The following is a 20,491-nucleotide window of genomic DNA, read 5'->3' as shown; positions in this document are numbered from 1 at the left end:
TGCCTAGCTAAAACTGGACCTAAAATTACAATACAAGTAATACAATATTCCTGTAAAATTTCTCAAAAATGCTAAAAAGCAGTTTACCTATGTATAACTCCAGTTTAAAAATGTTATACTGGAATGCATTTTGCTTTCGACTTAAATCATCTCTCGTTTTAGTCTGTAAAATGAGATATGAGTATGTTATCATTGTTCGATTTAGGTACTATTATAATACTTTAAATCATCTTTAAATCCTCAAACCGACTGACGCAAATTCTCGCAAACTACACAATTACGCTGCAGGTTCGAAGTTTCTACGAATGCAATGCGATCTCAAAATCGCGGGAATCCGGTCCGCAAGGACTACGATTAGACCACTCTACGGTTGACCGCACTACGGATAGGATAGACCAAGATTCTAGTGCAGTGGGATTACTTAGAACTGGCTGTGTATAAGTTCACATGGTTGGCGAATGCAGGCATAGTTATTCGAGGAACCAATGTAAAGAGGCCTCGAGGCATCGTCATATTAACCGCAAGTCTTCCTCTAATAGACAAAAAGCCCACCCCCAAGGATCTCTACGTCCGTTCTCAGGTTACCCATGTCCGCCGGTTACCTGCGAATCCTGCGATCTTTACAAGGTTGTGGGTAGATAATAGACACTAAACTTGATGAAGACCACCACTCAAGAACCTTATTGCTCCAGCAACCGTCCACTTTAAAAGCAATGTGTCCCACTTCAGCCGCATCGCATGATAGTCGCACTATGCCCCTGATTTGTGTCCCCAACACTCCAATAATGCTGGAACGATAGTGATGGAGACAGATTTATATATTCGCGGTGGACGTTTAGTATGTCGGATTATTGACTCACCCAAACTCGTGCAATTGGAATGGCAATCCCGCAGACCGCGGCTCGAATTAACGTAGAACTCGCGTTATTTATTTGTAGCTCTCAAACAACTATTCTAATTGTAGCAGTTCAGTTAACAAGTTGTAAATGGAAATGTTTTACCTCTATATTTACTCTAATATAGCCAGCCTTTAATACACATTTATTTCACCAGTGCAATATGGACGCTTGTATGGACGTTATTGAAATGCAATAAAGTTGATTCGTGAAAGAGATTTACCCGCAATCCCATTTAATTATGCTCTATGTCCATAAATTACTAATACACTAGGTGCCCTACCGTACAAAATGCGTGATGTGCTATACAACCTAACTATTGCATTGATCTGATTATTTTATTCACTGGGTAAATGAAACATGAAATGTCATTTTGAAATTGTCATAACAATAAATACAAATCAAGCTTATTTTCCAACACAAATCGTAATTATTTCTATACTAACAAAAATTGTACTTTAAGTAAAAACACAAATGTTTCACATGTTTTAATGGAAAATCAGGACGTGTCACATTCTCCAGAAAAAGAAGATACTGTCAAACAACAACAAGATGAAGCAGAAAGGAAAATCAAACTAGTGCTCGAAGACGACGCTGGACCTTCACAAACAAACGATCTACCTGGAGCAATACCTTTTAAAGCAAACCACCCGCTGAAGCTGTCTAAGTCCGAGCAAAGCTTTAGACAAATATACACACATAAAGATGGAGCACCACTTGACCTAACCTCTATAAGCTTCGGGCCACAAGTACGCGATGTAAACATAGCCAATACTAAAGATTTAAACGGGGATGAAACAAATAAAAACGATTCCATGTTAGTTGACATAAAAAAATTCATGGCATCGTATTTTAGAGTCGATAGAGAGAATCAGGTTGCTATAAGTGAAGTCCAGAACACAGCATTGAGTACTGTATCGGGTATGCAAGATGATACCAATTGTGTCACGGCCGCTCAGACGGAAGACAAATCGTCTGCACCTGCGAATGTGATAGTGACCAACCAGCCAGCACCAGATCCAAACTTATCGAAGTCTGGTTCGGAGAACAAGAAAAAAACTTCGGGAACTCTGTCTGAGAGGTCTGGCTTTGCAGTTGTGCAAAGGGACTCGTTGTCAAGTATTGGATCAAACGTTTGCAGAATTTGTATGACTCGAGGCAGGGAAAGGTTAGTTGCTTGGATAAACTAGCTTCTTCTTCTTCTTCCTCGCTTTATCCCGGCATTTTGCCACGGCTCATGGGAGCCTGGGGTCCGCTTGACAACTAATCCTAAGAATTGACGTAAGCACTAGTTTTTACGAAAGCGACTGCCATATGACCTTCCAACCCAGAGAGGGAACTATGGCTTGTTAGGATTAGTCCGGTTTCCTCACGATGTTTTCCTTCACCGAAAAGCGACTGGTAAAATAATATCAAATGATATTTCGTACATAAGTTCCGAAAAACTCAATGGTACGAGCCGGGGTTTGAACCCGCGACCTCCGGATTGAAAGTCGCACGCTCTTACCGCTAAGCCACCAGCGCTTCCTTCAGCGCTTGTGGTTAAACTAGCTAGTGGAATGAATTAAAACCATTCACGATTAAAGCAAAAAACTTACTCTGACTAGTACCAACCGCCAGATTCGGAAAAGACGTCAATAAACTGATACCTACTACAAAATCTATCTATCTACCTTAATTAATACCGGAAACGAAAGTCTCACTGCCAATAAGCGCAAATACAATAGTAAGTAAAATGTTTTGACGACATGCCTATGACCTATGCTTGTGCTTATGTACTTTAGTTTAAGTATATAGTGTATGTCTGTGTATTTAGTTCCGATCACAATGCTATCCTAAAACTACTGTCGGACCTCCTAGTGGGAATTGTCTTAGGATGTAGGCTATTTGTACTGTTTTAACTTTGTCTGTAAATCTTATTGGTCTGTATCTGTTTTTTTCCCCAATAAAGAAAATAAAATAAAATGAAAGTTTCTCCTATGTAATCGTATGTTTACCAAAGACTAGTAAATAATCAAGACGGACAACTTCCATATTTTCGCCGTTAAACGCAAGTTTGGCGAAACTTGTATAAGTTTAAAATGTGTTATACTTTTTTGAAAAAAAAAAAAAAACATATATATATACATATATATATATAACACAGCGTTCCCCATGTGCAAATGTTGTAGGTGGCCCTTTTTAATGTTTTTTCACTAAGCCTTATGCGTATTAAATATGTCACCTACTCCTATTTATGAGTCCTAACTTAAAATCCGACTTGCCTGGCCGCTGCGCACTGAATTCCATTCATAATGTGTCTATGCATATTTGCAGCTCGCTGTACAATTAAAGCATAACGAAAGCAATTTAGGTACATTTTTATATAAGGACGCCATCTAGTGATATTTTATTGAAGGTTAATAAAATGCTAACACTAGATGGCGCCATTAAATAAGAATTATGCCCAAAGTCCTTCATTACCTATGCCTTGAACTTATACTAGCTTACTAAGCAAGTGTGATGAAAAGCATTTTACTTCTCCTCGCTGCTTGAACTTCAAAGTACATCTGCGGCATTGGCCAAGCCAAAATGTAAATTATTGTGATATTTGATTCCAGATTGATATCACCGTGCAACTGCAAAGGGTCCTTGGCAAACGTGCATTTGACTTGCCTGGAGCGATGGCTGAACCAAGTCGGGAGGAACCATTGTGAACTTTGTGGATTTAGGTATGACATCTTATGCTTGACTCCGTCTAATCTAACTCTGCAACGATTTTGAAGTGTCATACTAGAAACTGCCACTGTCACGGAAAAGTCTTTGCAGAGTCGCAGCGTCTTACATAAGCGAACAACTCGCGAGCGCGAAGCGAAGCGGCGCGGCGCGGCGGGCCCACAGCGTTCGCTTTCGCAACGAGATCGCCCACGCAGGACACTTCCATAGGTGTCAAAGGTTTATAATGCCTCGTCTGACTTTCCGCTTAATATCCGTACCTGTCCTGTATCCTTAAGTTACTAAAAAATCCCTTAAGAAAAGTCAAAATTTATTTAGGCATTCGATGTGTAAGCGTATATATAATAATATGGGTACCTTCTTGCACCTCACCCAATTTTTTTTTATACCACGTCGGTGGCAATCAAGCATACGGCCCGCCTGATGGTAAGCAGTTACCGTGGCCTATGGACGCCTACAACACCGGAGATATTACACGCGCGTTGCCGACCCTTTAAAAACCTGTACACTCCTTTTTTGAAGAACCCCATACTGTAGCCCCTCGGGAAAACCTCAACTAAGCAAGTAGGCTTGTTCGAGCTGCTGAGGTGAAAAAATAATAATTTAAACTAATATAATCATATAGGTAAACAAACCTAAAGTATACAGCTACAGATACGCGAGCACTCCAGCACTCAATTTTCATGCATATTGAAAATTAAATCAAAATCAAAAGAAGTTCGGAGTAATAAGTACAACTTACAATACAAAACATGCCACTTTTATATTGCCCTTATAGTATTTTGTGCAACAGGTACATAATAAGGGTTCTTAAAATTCAAGGGCCGATGTTACAAAACGAAACGAAATTGAGTTTGAAAATCAAAGTTTATAGATCTTTGCTTAGAAGTCAGAATTGCTGTGATTGGTCAATTTATCCCAGCTCGCCACGGCCAAGGGGTAGAAACAAAACGATAGATAGAAACGAACGATTTATTTTAGGTTGTATCATAGTTGAAACAATCGCTTCATAAGTCAGAAACGCGCATGTGACACCCACAATATAGCAACATCCATAGACTACGAAAACCGCTTAGCGTTGCTTGTTAGTCTCCATAGGCTACGGTGGCCAAAATCGAGAATTGCGACTTTCCTCACTCCAGGGAGTGAAACAAAGTACTTAGCTTAATTTAGTGAAGGTCATGAACTGCCACTTCATACTTCGGGGTCTATTACAAATTCGAAATACATTTTAACCTTTAATATGTTCTCACTACTGAGGTGAAAAATTATATGTGTCACACGAGAGCAAAGTTATTTTACATCTCGTGTTTTTAAGTCCCTCGCTACGCTCAAGATTCTAACTTAGAATCTTTCGCTTTCTCGGAACTCAAAATCAACACTCGCAAGAAAAACCAACTTTCCTCTCTTGTTGCACAAATAACTATTGTTTACTCGTAGAAAAAGTATTGTATAATACAATTATAGTGATATAATCAAGCTTCTCAATCTGGTACCCAATAATGCCACTCAGCAAGCTTTGTGGCCTTAACACGGTACTCGACTGAAAAGCTCTCCATTATATCACGATTGTATAAACTACTAATGCATATTCCTAAGAACAGTGGCTGTTAGGATCCTAAGAACACTGCGCTGGGGCCCCGCGCGTCGCGCTTCTTATGAAGTTGATTTCAATCTCACTGGTAGTCATTCATCTACAAATAAGAGTGCTTGGAGTAGAAAATAGTATTTTATACATTTCGTCTCAAAGCTTTACAAATTAGGTACTTTCAGTAGGCCGAGCACATGATTGGCGCGACAGTATCTCGCCGCGAGATAGACTACGCCTTTTACTAACTATATGAATTAAAGAGGGACGGGTAGTCTATGTCGCGGCGAGATACTCTCGCGCCAATCATGTGCTAGCCCGGCAGGTATAATAAAACTGAACTAGATTTGCTCGTGACTGACGCAAAATTAATAGTTATTTGTTATACAAGGGTGCAAAGTTGTATTTTACCCGCGAGTGTGGAATTGAAACACGAGCAAGCGAAAGGATTCTATAGTTGAACCAAAGCGAGTGGTTCTAAAATAGAATCCTGAGCGGAGCGAGTGCTTAAACACACGAGAAGTAAAATACATTTGCACCCGTGTGAAACACAAAACTTTTCCCCTCACTATAGCGAGGAAAGTGCAACATCCACAGACGTTAGATCATCTTCATCACTGGAATCACTTTTTTTTAACGATATTATAACAGCAAACACTGGAAATTCTGATTTTTACGTGAGTCGATGAGAAGTGTTTTTAAGTAAAAATTTTGTTGACAATGTTGACATTTCTGTTCTGACGTATGAAATGTCAACCATGCGTTTTGAAATTGCATCGACTCAACTTGTGCGTTCAGAATTATATTTAAAATCATAAAAATCTAACGTTTCTTATGGAATTTTAAGGTTTATGAAAATTATTAAATAAAGCTAAATTTGATATTTTTTATTAGATTCTCAAACCATTTATTTAATGATAATTAATATCGAACGAAACCATTATTATGAGCGTTTTACGTTTTGTTATCTGTCAAGCTACTTAAACACGCTCCATCCAAGGTCAAATTACTTTCCCCACTAGTGGATAAAATGCGTTTTTCCCCGCTTGTTTTAAAGGATAAAAGACGGCTTTCCGAGCTAGTGAGGGGAAAAGACTTTTTTTCGACTAGTTATTTGCTGAAATTCGTCAAAGATAAAATACGAAGAATTTTTGATTTCAAAGCGTTTTATCTATTTCAGTCATTTTCATAGATTGTTTTTCATACATAAAACACTATACAATTATTTTACAGAATGGTTGTATTATTGTATATACATACATACTAAGTATACAATTATTTTCACATGTTCCAATACCCTTAAATAAATTAACAGAACCACGTCTCAAACTAAAATGCTAAATCACCAATATGCAATTTCGCGTAGCAATGCACGTTTTGGTAAAGTTGTTACGATCCTTTCTCTCGCCAAACTAAAAGGACTTATTCACGTAGCCTGGTCCTGTACCAAAATCAAGCCGAACGGCCGGGTTTACCAGTGTAGTGAGAACTTAACAATCTTAACAGCGATGCGAAATTAGAGAGTACACTTCTACTGGTTGGTTTGAGAAATAGACTCGCATCTCGCATATTGTACCATCCGTAACCGAGCGCAGGCGAGCGATAGCCTCAACTCGAACCATTTTGAGTGTGATTTCAAGACCGTTACCAACTGTTCTTAAATAGAGATCCCTATTACATTGGTTATAAATAAGGCGATAGCTCGTTAGCTCAATGTAGGCTCGGTGGCGTATGCGGTGTTTTCGAATCACGCCACATACAACCTTAATATATGCAAGTATGCAAATCGCCGAAATGAAGACAGCGGCGACACCTGTGGGCTATGAGCCGTTATGTTTTTATTAAACTTGTGTCGTATAGACTTCTATATGAAACAAATTGCCTTGTGAGCGAGTTGATAAAGAAATAGACTAAGACTGAACTGGCTAAGATCTGCTCATTTGCCTTTCATTTATCTTATATATTTTTTGTTTATGTAGTTAAAAAACAGTTAGTATGTAGGCGTAAGTAAGCCTACATAGGTACTAACTGTTCATTCATTCATTCATTTAACAATGAAAAACCATAGAGTAAAACAGTGAAACGAAGTGCAAAAATCGTAAATTCGTTAATTTCAACATAATCCACACTCGGATATCCCCCGTTCACACCTGAATAAAAATCCAAAAAATTCAAATTTGAATTTTCATGTAATCAAATAAAGAAATTACTGACACAAAATCTTTCACAATAAAAATATGAAACACCCATTCATTGCGATTTATGAATTCATTTAACAATTTCGCGTTTCATATTCTCGAATTGCGTAACGTACCGGGTATAGAATTCAATTTAAATTCTTTTTAGTGTATCGTACACAGTATTTATTCCTATCTATAGGTAAATAAATTCTGTATTGTGCACATACTGTTAAAAATACGCAGGAAATGAAATATATATTTAAAAACTAGGTAACAACAGGCGGTCTAAAAACCAATCTTCCAGACATCCTTTGGGTACCTAGCAGGAGATTGAGGAGATATTAAGAACTTACAATATTAAACGGACAGTGCAGGTATACATATAATTCAACAAACTGAAGACACAAACATTCATAGACTAAAATAATACAATAAGTATACACATATACATCATACATATACAATATACCTATACAATCATAATTAAAGGCATGTTAAGGCAGCGATAGGTAATGTGATTTCAAAATAAAATATTCATATTCTATTGTTACTTGCAACTGTAACCTGCACTGGCGACAGCTGCTCGTAGGTATATCTGTAGTCTAGTCTGTACATGTATGTGACACTTAAATGTTCCGTAGCTACCCGGCCATCCGCACGCCTCGCTACACTGTGCTGCAAGCCCTACGCCTGTGGTTCGGCAACCCGCGAAACAGGAGCCATTTGCAGGTGAGAGGCATAAGGCATGGGCTATTTTTACTTAAAATATTAAGTAAAAATACTTGGTAAAATACTAGTTAATATTTTTATTCGACCATCCGCACGCCGCGCTACACGGCTGCTGCAAGCCCTACTACTGTGGTTCGGCAACTCGCAGAACAGAAGCCATTAAGGAGCCACTTATAAAAAAATTAGGTAAAAATACTTGGTACAATACTAGGTAATATTTTTACCCGACCAACGGTACGCTACGCTACATAGTGCTACAGGTCCTGCGAATGTGGTTCGGCGACCTTCGAAACAGGAGCCATTTGTAGGTTTTACTGCTGCGTTTTCCGGTTCGCGGTCGCCACACTCGCCACTCAAGAACCTTTCCGCCCCATCAGCCTTCGGTCCTACTGATGGGGCGGAAAGGTTCTATCCCACTATCATTTTAGTCTAGCAACTCTGATCTATATCAACAACCTTAGTTCTCTTCCGGATTAAAACATATTGTAGTAAAATACAAGGCAACATTTTTACCCGACCAACGCAACGGTACGCCACGCTACACAGTACACAGTGCAGGTACTATTGCAGGTGAGCCAAGGCATGATAGGTAACACACATGGAAAACTTGACTAATTGTAACTTCCTCTCGTCATAATATCATCCCCTTCCCTACATCGCTATCCATTTGGCGCGGCCATTTAGGTCCAGCGGACCGTCAGGCGATTCGTCTTCACATTTTTGCCGCGATTTTCAAACTTTTTTGCGCGTTTTTCGACGATTCAAAATCGGTGCACGCTTTTAAAGGGCCATTTGGGTCGTAACTGCTTGTTTATTACTCTCGTACTGGTCTCAGTTTATTGTTAACTTTTGCAAAACTTTTCCGCTGTATTGTTCAAAGAAGTTAACATTTTCTAGCAATATCTGTATTGCTCAAGTGTTAATTAGGTACCTATTTACTACAGGTAGAGGTAGAATTCTTGTTTTTTAGTCAATAAATTAATTTTGAAGTTGAGCATGTTTTCTATTCTGTCTTCGGTATTTTGTCTAGAAGTTTTCTAGAAATCGATTTTCGCTCATGTCATCTCGGATATGGGTATATTCAATCAATGCATTCAGTATGATGTCTTGAAGACTAATATATGAGACGACAAGGGCGAAACTGGTGGGATAGGTGATATCGGTTAGAAAGGATAATATGTATCTACGTTACATAGCGTTAGAAGCTAAAACATATGTATTTTCCCTGAAAAACGTTATAAATGTTATAACATAAAATAATGAGGGAAACGGAAAAACACTCAAACAAAATTCGAATGAGCCACGTGAAATTGAGTGTCGAATATGTGAATTTTCCTTCATTTTGATTTCTTTCTTACAAATTTGTCGCCTTTCCTTTTGAAGGACCTTTTGCCTGAAGTCTACGAGTAAATGCAGCCCTTTCCGTTATGCGTGTTTTGTATAAAATGTAATAAATTACTGGGTCTTTTTGTGTTTTTAACGTTGGCGTAAGATGAAAAGACCCGTGTAAAGTTTGCACGACTTCGTTTTTCGATCTGCCACAGTACCTTAGAAGGTCATACCTAATTACCCATGACATTACATGTATTTTATGTTGAAACAGGTCTAGATGTAGGTACATATTTTCGATTGTCAGTTGATTCCTAACTTTCTAAGTACGCTAATAAGAGTAATAAGCGCAGCTATTTAAGGAGTGTAACTTCCAAACTAGAGGTCAGCCACTCTGGCTTGTAGCAACTCATTGGAGTTACTCCAAAATCATGTAATATTTACCGGTAACAACGGCATTTGTTTTACATACTTTTAAAGTAGCTTAGGTAAATTTATGTCGTTAATTTAATTTCAGTCAATTGTAAGTAGGTCACCTACTTCTATAACATTTTGAGTAATATTAACAATTAATGGGTTAAATGTTGTTATCATGTTAATGTTAACCGTTCCGTGGCTCAAAGTGTAAAAAGTTTTATCCAATTTCCCGACCCGCGGTATCGTGTTGGCGGAGCTAACGATGCGTACACCTACCGCGTCGTTGGCAGACGCCGTTCTGAGCCAAAATGCTAGTTTTGACATTCGAACCTTATGCCAGAAGTTATTAGAATTCAAAGATTCTATATTATGCCACGGTATGCAGCGTGACGTCTTCTTTCGTCGAATCTTTTTTCATCAATGTCAATTTCCTGTACATATTTAGGACTGTAGATAATGACGGCACTTTAGCGTCAAAGTTTAATTGTTGAACCAGCAATATACGGTGAATTGTCAATTGCCTGATTATTTGCGATTTGTCATAACGTTTGCTCTTATCTCAAACTTGCCCTCAACAGTCTTCTAACTCCTACTCTGGTACCGGAACCGAAAAAAAATTTAATGGCGGGTAAAGTTATGTTAAGTTTTTGGAACGTTACCCATGTCGATTTCGTATGAATAAACAGCTCGTAAGACGATGAAACAAGGGTCACTTCAAGGGGAAAATATGTAAACTTCTGTAGGTACAATATAGGTGGGCAATGTTTCCTAGCCGTTTTTGCCCTTTCTCATACAAGTAGCATGCAGCATTTTCAAAAGTGTTAGGGTTGTCGCTTTTGACAAAATCTTACAAATGATGCGTGTTCCATTCGAGGGATTATATAGGTACTACTATAGCGAAGAGTGGCAACCGACCAACCGTGCACGTCGATCCCCGTGGGGACCTCACACAGGGTCACCACTGTAAGGAGGCTTAGGCTAATTTACCTAGTCGTGGTCGAAAATGCCGTAAGTAGCTTCGAGAAACTGGCACGGCTCTGCCTTCTTTGTTTGTTTTGCTCGACTTGGCGGGGGCACTGCCGTGTCTCCAGATACGACCCGACCATTAGTCGAGAATTAATCTTAACATGTGTCACTAGGTGCCAGTAATGCCACTGTCCAGGCTCTTGAGTAATGCTAATGGGTGAAACTGCCACTTTTGCATTCCTGTAGGTGCATATGTAGCAGTTTAAAATGATGACTAATTCAGTGTAATAAAAATTCTACAGACTTTATAACGATACGGTTGCGGTTCCTTGATTGTTTTAGGTGCTTGGTAGAGTACTTCGTAGATCTTTCTTACACCCAAAGTACCTATAGCTATATGCAACAAGTGCGGAAATCATCTTTACGCACGTGTATCATACAATGTTTTACTATGCATTGTGCGAGTAAATAAAAAAAAACATATAATGGCAAATAAGTTTAATTATTAAAAAATTGAAAACAAAAAGCACTAGTGCGGAAAAGTGCTCTTTTCTTCACTAGTGCGAGAAAGTAGCACCAAATGTACTGTTAAAAAAAATTGAAAACAAAAAGCACTAGTGCGGAAAAGAAGTACTTTCCGCATGATATGGCTCCGTAGGAAACGCACTTTTCGAGCACATGCATTGTAAAGCTATTTCCGTATTTTGAAACTTCCGGCGCCGCTAGGCCGTCGTTCGTCGATACACGTTTAGTGTAATAATTGACTAATAAAAAAATAAAAAAACAAATCACAACCATCTTTTGTAATTAAGAAAGTAACTCTGTCTGTCTGTCTGTATGTTAACTCTTCACGCTTAAACCAATGAACTGATTTAGATAGGATTGGCTTCCCGGGAAAGGACATAGGATAGATTTCATCACGGAAATCATATGTTAAGGTGGCGAAAAAGGATGTGAAATATATGGAAGTGGGTCATGAAAGTACTCTCCGCTAGACGAAGTTGCGCGCAGAAGTTATATGCTATTAATTATATCGTAAAGTGAGCGAGTGCATGCTACCAATAGGTACATTTTCGATCTAATATCAATAGTTCAACATCTGCAAGGTTTGTCAATGACAAAGAGAATATATAGGATAGAGGGTTACTGTCATAGTAAATTTTGTAGTCACAGTAAATTTAGTGCCACACGATTAAAACTAAAAATGTAAATGTATAAAATACCAAAAAAATTATACATATATTATATGCATAAATATTTTTTTTTTATGAAATAGGAGGCAAACGAGCAGACGGATCACCTGATGGATGTTTTTTTTATTTGCTTTTAAATTTATATGATTTTGACCCATGTTCTTTCACTGATATGTGTTAAAATTGTTAAATAACAAGCGAAACCGTCAACGCCATTTAGCCGAGAATAGGCCAAAGGTGGTAGCGCCATCCAAGCGAGAATATTTTTTTCTTGATTTCCGAGGCACGTTTTCTCCTTAGACTTATTCATCTTATACGTAGGTAGGTATTAGGTAGGTAGTTACGTGTACGTAGTTACATAGGTCTTTGTCAATGACAAATATTGCTTGAAACACGGAATGTGGCCAAAATTCAATCAGTTGAGAAGTGTCTTTTCAAAAGGGCTTATTTTTGTATGGTTTTCATAGAGAAATAAGCCCTTTTGAAGAGACACTCCTCAGTTGTTCGAGCTGCGACGCGACGATATTTCAGCGGCGGCACTGACCGCAAGATGCTGCTGCCTTTGGCACTTTTGTAGGATAGTCAAGGTTCTGTACTAAAAGTTGCTCGTTAGGAAAGAGATAATTGATATTTCGAGAGTTTTCAGTCTCTTTTATGCGCGCATCGAGGCTTCCACGCCATCATGCGCAAGCGGGTGGTGTCGAGCATCCTAGCCACAGTCGCAGACAGGATAGATGGCGCTTTCTGGAAGTACTGGAGTAGCCTACATGTTTATGATAAGTAGTTAAATTATATACATAGATTACATACATAGACATTGTCGCTAACATAGGTTAAGAGTTATAATAATGTTACTAATATATTATGGAAATTGTATTTCTGAAATAAATAATTATTTAATTTAATTTAATTTATGTCTCGTTAGATATCTTTTTGCATATATGTTGCAATGATGACTGATGTTGCATGACGATGAAGTTAATGAAATTTTTTGATTAAGAACTTTGAATGACTGTATGAATAATTCGCTGTATTTTTTTAACTATATGGTATCTGAAACTACATAAACTAATTACAGGACTAGATATGCCTTATCCTATTGTAAGTACAAAGTTTTAGAGCAATCTAGCTAGTCGTTTTAAAATGAGAGTGTAAAACTACATCAGGGTTGGGCAGATTAAGTGTCCTAGTTTAAAATAGCCATAAACTTAACTCAACTTCAAAATATTAAGCTTGTTTTTATTTTAAGGATACTCTATATTTACAAAATTAATTCATTAGCTCAAATCGATCTCCTTTAACCTGTATAACTTTACGCATTCTTACCATAGAATGAGTTGCACGCGGCACGTACTTCCTCATCTGTTATATCGTCCCATATATTGACCAACGGATGTGCTTGAATGAATTTAAATTCATTCCCTGTGTGCTCCCAATCCTGCTGAGCATGGATCCCCATATAGAAAAGCAACGGATTCAAGTCTGGTGAAGATGCAGGCCATTCTTGCCACGGTATACATCTGTCAAATTTGTTCGACACCAGTTTTGTATACATTTAGCTTTGTGAGACGGGGCACTGACTTGTTGAAAGCAATAATAGGGAATACCGCCGTTTAACCAAAATATTTTTCGCCAAATTTCACTTCCCAACAAACTTATAGCATCAGTTTCATTTCCCAAATGAAATTTTAGCAAGTTTTTTACTTCGCAACCATTTCATTTCCCAACCCCATACTTGCGAAATGAAAATGACATACTAGCGGTACTAGGTTGGGTTAGGTTAGGTTGGATTATGAAAATTTGCGAAATGAAATTTTGCCAAATGATAATTTGCGTAAAATAGTTCGGGAAGTAATACTTTGGGAAACGATTTTTGGCAATACATTAGTAAACCCAATAATAGTCATCCTCATACAGCTTTGACCCTAGCATATGACCCTACAACACAACACGTTCTGAATATTGTATTGTTAGTCTTGGATTGGATAAATATAACTAATTAAATAAAGGTTTTGGCTCAAAATACAAATAAGGCCAGCCTGATTAATTTCTGATGTACATTGCTTCGATTGTAAACGCCAGTCCCTAAACTGGATTTAAATATGCATCAATCTCATCTACCGGCCACATCTACAAAATTAAATCACCAATTTTAGATTTATGGCGACAACCGAACTCTCGAAATAAACAACTTGTCGTATTAAATAAAAACAACATGGTTATTTTTCATAAATTTTCATGTATTTTAATAATGTATTTAACAACGTTAAATGGAAGATAAAGTTTACTCAAATGCGAGATTTTTTAACGGAAGTTGAAATACTTTAAAGCCATCGGTGTCGAAAACACACATGTTGGCATTTTTTAAAGTTAAAATTTTATCTTCCTTAGGAAAACTTTTTTTAGGAAACTTCGTATGCTCGACATACTTTTCATTCTCGTCCGTTAGACCATTGGTGTTCTTAAAATAATAGTTACCTTGCCATAAATTTCCATTTTAATTGACATATGATTAGTCCCCCATAAGACCCATTACGCACAGTTTTTGTACATTTTTCTCGGTATGACGTACCCAAATTTTCAGTTATTTTTTTATTTTTGCAGACAGTTTATTTTCGGAGACCTTGACTTTTCTTGAATGTTTGCTGATGCCCATATCTTCAAGATATTTTTAAACAGTTTTACTGCCACATTTGACAATCTCATGACCTCTCTATAAGATTTTGTGACTCAGCGGGCCGTCATTTTCTTCAATCGATTCCTCCCAGGAAAGTGGCTAATGCTGGAATGATTACCTGAATCAGACTTTTTTTAAGAAAAAGGATGTAAAAACATTATAAACATACCTTCACCCCTAACCCGCTCCCACAAAATGTTCCACTATCTTCGCTTTCGGCCATAGGAAAATAGTACTGGAGAAATTACATACAGTTTCGCAATGGTGTTCTTCTAGATTGACCACAATTTCAAGAGAAAGAATCCAGTGCCCATGAAACTTACCGGATTCATTGACAGATATATAGACTTTAAATTGGCAGTTAGATATAATTATAGTTTAATTTTTTGTTTACTTTTTACATGTTCAAAACTTTGTTTAGATTTCACTCCGCATGCGTTATTTGTATTCCTCGCTTTTCATATGAAAAATAGTGTTTAACTCGGGGGAAATTTGAAATTCATCCCTTGGTTAACAGTCTACTATTATTAATACTATTAGCTCCCGTTTAGCCTATTGTGAATTGTGACGTAACGGAAGATTAACTACGGAACTCTACACTGAGCATGGCCCGACATGCTCTTGGCCAGTTTTTAGGGTTCCGTACCCAAAGGGTAAAAACGGGACCCTATTACTAAGACTCCTCTGACCGTCTGTCTGTCACCAGGCTGTATCTCATGAACCATGATAGCTAGACAGTTGAAATTTTCACAAATAATGTATTTCTGCTGCCCCTATACAAATACTAAAAAGTACGTAACTCGCTGGGCGAGTCCGATTCGCACTTGTCCGGTTTTTTTTGCGTAATGGTACGGAACCCTTCGTGCGCGAGTCCGACTCGCACTTGACCGGTTTTTTAATAATTTTTGTAGTTATCAAACTACATAATAAAATTACAAACATAATTTAACATTAGGACCGTGTTGCATAATAAACTGCAACTATAGTTATATTATATTATATTATAGTTATATTATAATATTACAAGCGGAACTCCTTTTCTAATTTCACTTATTAGAGTAGGAGTTCCGCTTGTAATTTATTAGTTGTAGTTTATTATGCAACACGGTCGTATCATTTTATCTGTCAATCTCATGTCAATTTAGTTCGCCTGATTCTGGAGGCAAGTTAAGAGATCGGCAATCCAGTCAATCCCTTGCCGATGCCCTAACCGCAAGCGTCACCGTTAGCGTCTTGCGTTGACAAGACACGAGCATATTGGATTTCTGTCACTTATTGAGGCACGGTGAAACATGGCCCCGTTATTATGGAAGTAACAAAATTAATAAAATGTAATTCCCTTTACCGGGAATATTACTTCCTGTTCATTTTGTGACGTTATTTTCACTCGTTGCTTTATTGAATTAATTGGAGCGGGGCACGATTAGGTTTATTTAATGAATTGGAGCGGGCACGATTAACACCTATAGGTTAGCTTTAGGATTTAATCATTAATTATCAAAATTAATTGTAGACATAGGTACCTCATTTTATCTTTTTGTCCCAAGTAGTCCCAACATACTTCCGCGTTGTAACAAGATGTGTGATTTTGTAAAAATTCAATAAAATACGTAATGCATAGGTATTTAGGATTTTTCGACACAGATTTAATCTACAGATTCTAGAGGCATTCTAGAGAAAATTAAACATATGTAATGAGCTTTTCTAAAATGTTTCAATAATTTAAAATATGTAGCACGTAATAGTTGTTACTTGTGAATAAATATAACACAATTGTATGCAAGACTGAAACTGAAACGATAATAGGTAGAAAATGTCAAACATTTAGATCTATGTTTTATGTAGTATACTTTTTTTAAAGATAGGTACTTCACTTTAAAAAACACGAAACGAGAACATATATCATTGTTGAAACTGTTGTAGTTTTTTAAAACCAGACCATGGAATAAAAACGGGATTCATATAATCTTTTTGTTCCAGTCCGACTGCTTAATATTCTGGCTGCTGTCCACCGTGACCGCGGGCCTGCTCGCCGTCTGCATCGTTGGCACGCAGTACTTCGTCATTGAGGGCAACAAATTTGGTAAGATACACGGAATTGCCCGGAAAGAGGAAGGTGTGTTTTTGTTTTTTATTTCTTTTTTCTGTATTAATAGCAAAGGTTTAGCACTACTGACCGGGAGAGTCGAATTGCGCGCATGAACTACCAACCTCTTTCTAATCATTACTGTGTGATAGAAAAAAACGAAAAGCGTGAACGAAAGCCTGTCAGTTGTGCTAACCTCTTAGGGCCACTAACCCGGAGTGAACTGGTTAAACCGTTAACCCAGTATCCAATTTTAACCTTTAGGTTTAACCGGTTAATCCTGGGTTAGTGTATGGTGCAAGTGGCCCTAGTAAGGTACCTAAATTTAACGATCACTAATATACACACATAGTGCATATAGCATACGCTAACACCACGCTAACACACTTTCATGCATATAACTTACAGGTCCTCAACTAATGTAATTTTTTTTAACAATCCACCCGTATCGTATCTTCTTGACTTGTATGTAATGATTGTAAAATGCAACTAAGCGGTATGGCTAATAGCGATGTGTTAAATATTACACAGTCAAAGAGCGCTTAATGTGTGGAGATTTCGCGGTCTTCATAAACTGATTGTAGCTGGAGCAGCAATTAGTAAAACAGGAACAGTTATAAACGCTACATTTTACTCTCATAAAATCGCGGCGTGTCCCAGGGGCAAATAAATTCCCTGCTACACTGTTTAGTCTTGCATACTCAACAAAATTTTATGCTCTGCACAGTACCTAATCCAAACTAAACAAATAATGTATGGAAATAATCACGTGATTTCGTCGTAGGACCTGTCATCCCGATACATTTTTTTTTTCTTTTCGTTTGGCGTTTGTCAATGTACGATTTCCATCCTGACTAGGCCCCCGGGGGCCAGTCGGGTCCGGAGTTCGGACAGCCGCTGGCAAGATTGCGGAAGAGTACTTCGGCGTTCCTGTGGCCTCGCCATAAAGCCCTGAGGCGGCAAAGAGGGAGTTTAGTGGGTAAACCATGGGTCTCATTAGCGTATATGGGAGTCCCACATATCCATCCCAGGCCTATCCCCGAGCCTGGGTTTTATACGTAATGCATTCCGCCTCTATAAAATAAAAGGTGATCAAGCCCTACAAATAAAAGTTCCTTAAAATACTGTTCTATAAACAAGTTTCGTAAATTTTCTGTACTATATTGTGCTACTTTTGAAATTGTTTCAATGCTCTTCGTATAAGTTTGTGGCTGCAATGGGCACATTCATCAACGCTTTTAGTGCGAACTTTCTGCAGTGCACCGAACAATCTAGAATGTTTTAATTAAAGTATTTGCGATATTCCTTTATTACATTATATAAATATTTATGCTATTCGACATAACGCTAAGCTCTCAAATTGAAAATAAGAGTAACGGATTATTTTTTACAGTTAGGAATTATTTTGTAAGCTTTTTTTAAATTACTTCAATGAGGCCAAATCCGTCTGTGGGGAATTCCGTATATGAACGCTTTTTTTAACAATAGTCCCCCGTACATGAACGCTTTTTTTTAACAATAGTACCTACCTAGCGATTTATATTTCATCTTGATCGACAAAACAGCGAGTGCTTTTAGTTTCAGCAGTCAAAAGCAGGTGTGTTGTGTTATTGCCTATTACGTTTAAAAAAAAGAAGAAACACCCTCATGTACGGAATTTCCCGCACATGGATTTGGCCGCATTCAGCTTAACTAGTTTCGTATAGTAAATTGCGTTGGTAACTTTGCAAATAAAACGGAAAAACTTTAAAAACAGTTTTATCTACCGGGCGAATTCTGCGAGACGCGTCTCTTAAGAAGAAAGCGAGTTAATTTTGCAACTTTCTTCCAATAAAATAACCAGTTACTTTCGTTTCGTGTAAAACTCGGACCGTACACGGATCACCACCACATCAGTAGTGCGGTCTGCGGCCGGTATTGTACGAAATCGTCCCAGTGACGTCACTACCTAAATGTGCATAGATGATTGCAACGTTGCAACCACAAATGAAATCTCTTTCACAAGTCTATTTAACCGTTATATCCCCAGGCATATCGCACCGCATAACCGAGACCGCAATGGACTTCTTCATGGCGATAGTGTTGTGCGGGTACTCTGTGACGGTGTACCTGCTGTGCAAGGACCACTACGTGTTGTGGAGTCGCTGGCGGCGTGCTAACGTGCACGTGCGCCTGCTGCTGGCCGCCGACGCCGACCCGGTGCCCTTCGTGCCGAGGCCGTACAACAATATAGTGTGAAGCCGCCGTTAGTTGTGTGGAACTTTTGAATGCTTTATTAGACGTAATGTTACATTTGATATAATGTTTTATTTTACAAGTTTTTCCCGTCTGTAGCGAAAAGCGCCTACGAATAGCACCTACCCGCCTAGCGGGTCGCTGCTCGCTGGCAATGAATCTTAAATCATTAGAGCTCTAATGCTGCTTTAACCTCAGGCCTTATTAGGGTGCCGTACCCAAAGGGTAAAAACGGCATCCTAATTTACTCCGATGCCCGTCCGTCCGTCTGTCTGTCTGTCTGTCTGTCCGTCTTTCCGTCTGTCACCAGGCTCATGAACCGTAATATAGACAGTTGAAGTTTTCACAGATAATTTATTTCTGTTGCCGCTATAACAACAAATACTAAAAACAGAATAAAATAAATATTTGATACTCCCATACAAAAAACGTAATTTTTTTGCCGTTTTTTGCGTAATGGTAAGGAACCCTTCGTGCGCGAGTATATATTTTTAGGTATAAGATACATTATTCGGTCCAATTATTTTCACTTAAATGTCCAAAATGGCGCATATACCGCAATACAACATTATAGTGTAAGCATGTCCGTTTAATTTTATTTTATTCGGCTCATTATTAATATCTAGGGCTTGTTATAATGCTTGTTACAGCTGTCATTGTAATGTTTAATTTGATTAAACGGTATAGCTGTTTGTTGTTCGTGTTTACTCAATGCAATGTTGATTGCAGTTTACGATGTGTCATATTATCAATATCAATACTTGAAATATTCATTATTTCAATTGATACTTTATAGTTTTAATAATAATATATGCATTGGGTCCCTAGATATAAGAGGAGGTGGCATGAAGGAGATCTTGAAAGAGCCACTTGCATTATTTTGGTAGTTTCGCAACGAGTTTTATATGAGCCTTTATTTTTTAACAATTTCATTTAAAATTATTCCACACCACCGCATCTGAATGGTGAGAAAGAAAATCGATAGATTTTCCTCCTTGGCATTATTTCTGGTTTCTAGATAAGAAAAAAATAGGTAGGTAATATTTAACACATTCAACGACGGTTCATTTTGTATTGGAATTGGAAATTGTGTGTGGCACTGAAAGTGTTAAGAAGTCGAATTTTTCGCTGCAGTAACAATAACAACACTAAACTGACCTACTCAGTACTCGTAGGTAGTTATTAATTCCTCCGAGCGTAGGCAGTCAATTCTTAGCTACATTTACAACCATGGCAGTATGTACAAATCGGGAGGATAGAATGTTGGTTGTGTGTTTATTTTACTTTTGCTCGCAATCCTTTAAACTTATCCGTGTACTTTACAAGTGATATATTCTGAAGAATCGCAGATGTTATCGCAACAGTAATTTAACTTCGTAATATTAAATTTAACAATTACCCTGGTACTTTTATCAGTATATTTTGAAGCTTATAAAAATGTTATAGGTTTAATCGGTTAGCGAGTGCGAGTTTGCAGTTA

General features: G+C 37.9%; 2 protein-coding genes across 3 annotated transcripts in view; both read left to right on the top strand.

The window, feature by feature from the left end:
• The window catches only part of LOC134754051 (heme transporter FLVCR2-like), a 392,641-nt gene that overhangs the window by 361,316 nt on the left and 10,834 nt on the right, over positions 1-20,491 (top strand). The window lies entirely within an intron of this gene.
• LOC134754114 (uncharacterized) lies at positions 1,294-19,078 on the top strand. Of its 2 annotated transcripts, none has more exons than XM_063690200.1 (5): positions 1,294-2,064; positions 3,497-3,607; positions 8,021-8,108; positions 16,671-16,773; positions 18,806-19,078. In XM_063690200.1, the coding sequence occupies exons 1-5, from the start codon at positions 1,388-1,390 to the stop codon at positions 19,012-19,014; spliced, it is 1,188 nt and encodes a 395-aa protein (XP_063546270.1). In that variant the 5' UTR covers positions 1,294-1,387; the 3' UTR covers positions 19,015-19,078. The 2 variants fall into 2 exon arrangements, with proteins under 2 accessions (XP_063546270.1, XP_063546264.1); XM_063690194.1 differs by having other exon boundaries at positions 16,671-16,806.

This window comes from Cydia strobilella, chromosome 2 (assembly GCF_947568885.1).
Source record: "Cydia strobilella chromosome 2, ilCydStro3.1, whole genome shotgun sequence".
NCBI classification, from domain to species: Eukaryota; Metazoa; Arthropoda; class Insecta; order Lepidoptera; family Tortricidae; genus Cydia; species Cydia strobilella.
Note: the sequence above shows the minus strand (reverse complement) of the source record. Positions and strands in the feature narration are given on the sequence as shown.

What these genes read in the sequence shown, in the direction of transcription:
- LOC134754114 (XM_063690194.1), top strand. Translation starts at nt 1,388, where the DNA reads ATGGAAAATCAGGACGTGTCACATTCTCCAGAAAAAGAAGATACTGTC. An exon ending in ATGACTCGAGGCAGGGAAAG is followed by an intron (nt 2,065 to 3,496) that starts GTTAGTTGCTTG and finishes ATTTGATTCCAG; the next exon opens with ATTGATATCACCGTGCAACT. An exon ending in TGTGAACTTTGTGGATTTAG is followed by an intron (nt 3,608 to 8,020) that starts GTATGACATCTT and finishes AATGTTCCGTAG; the next exon opens with CTACCCGGCCATCCGCACGC.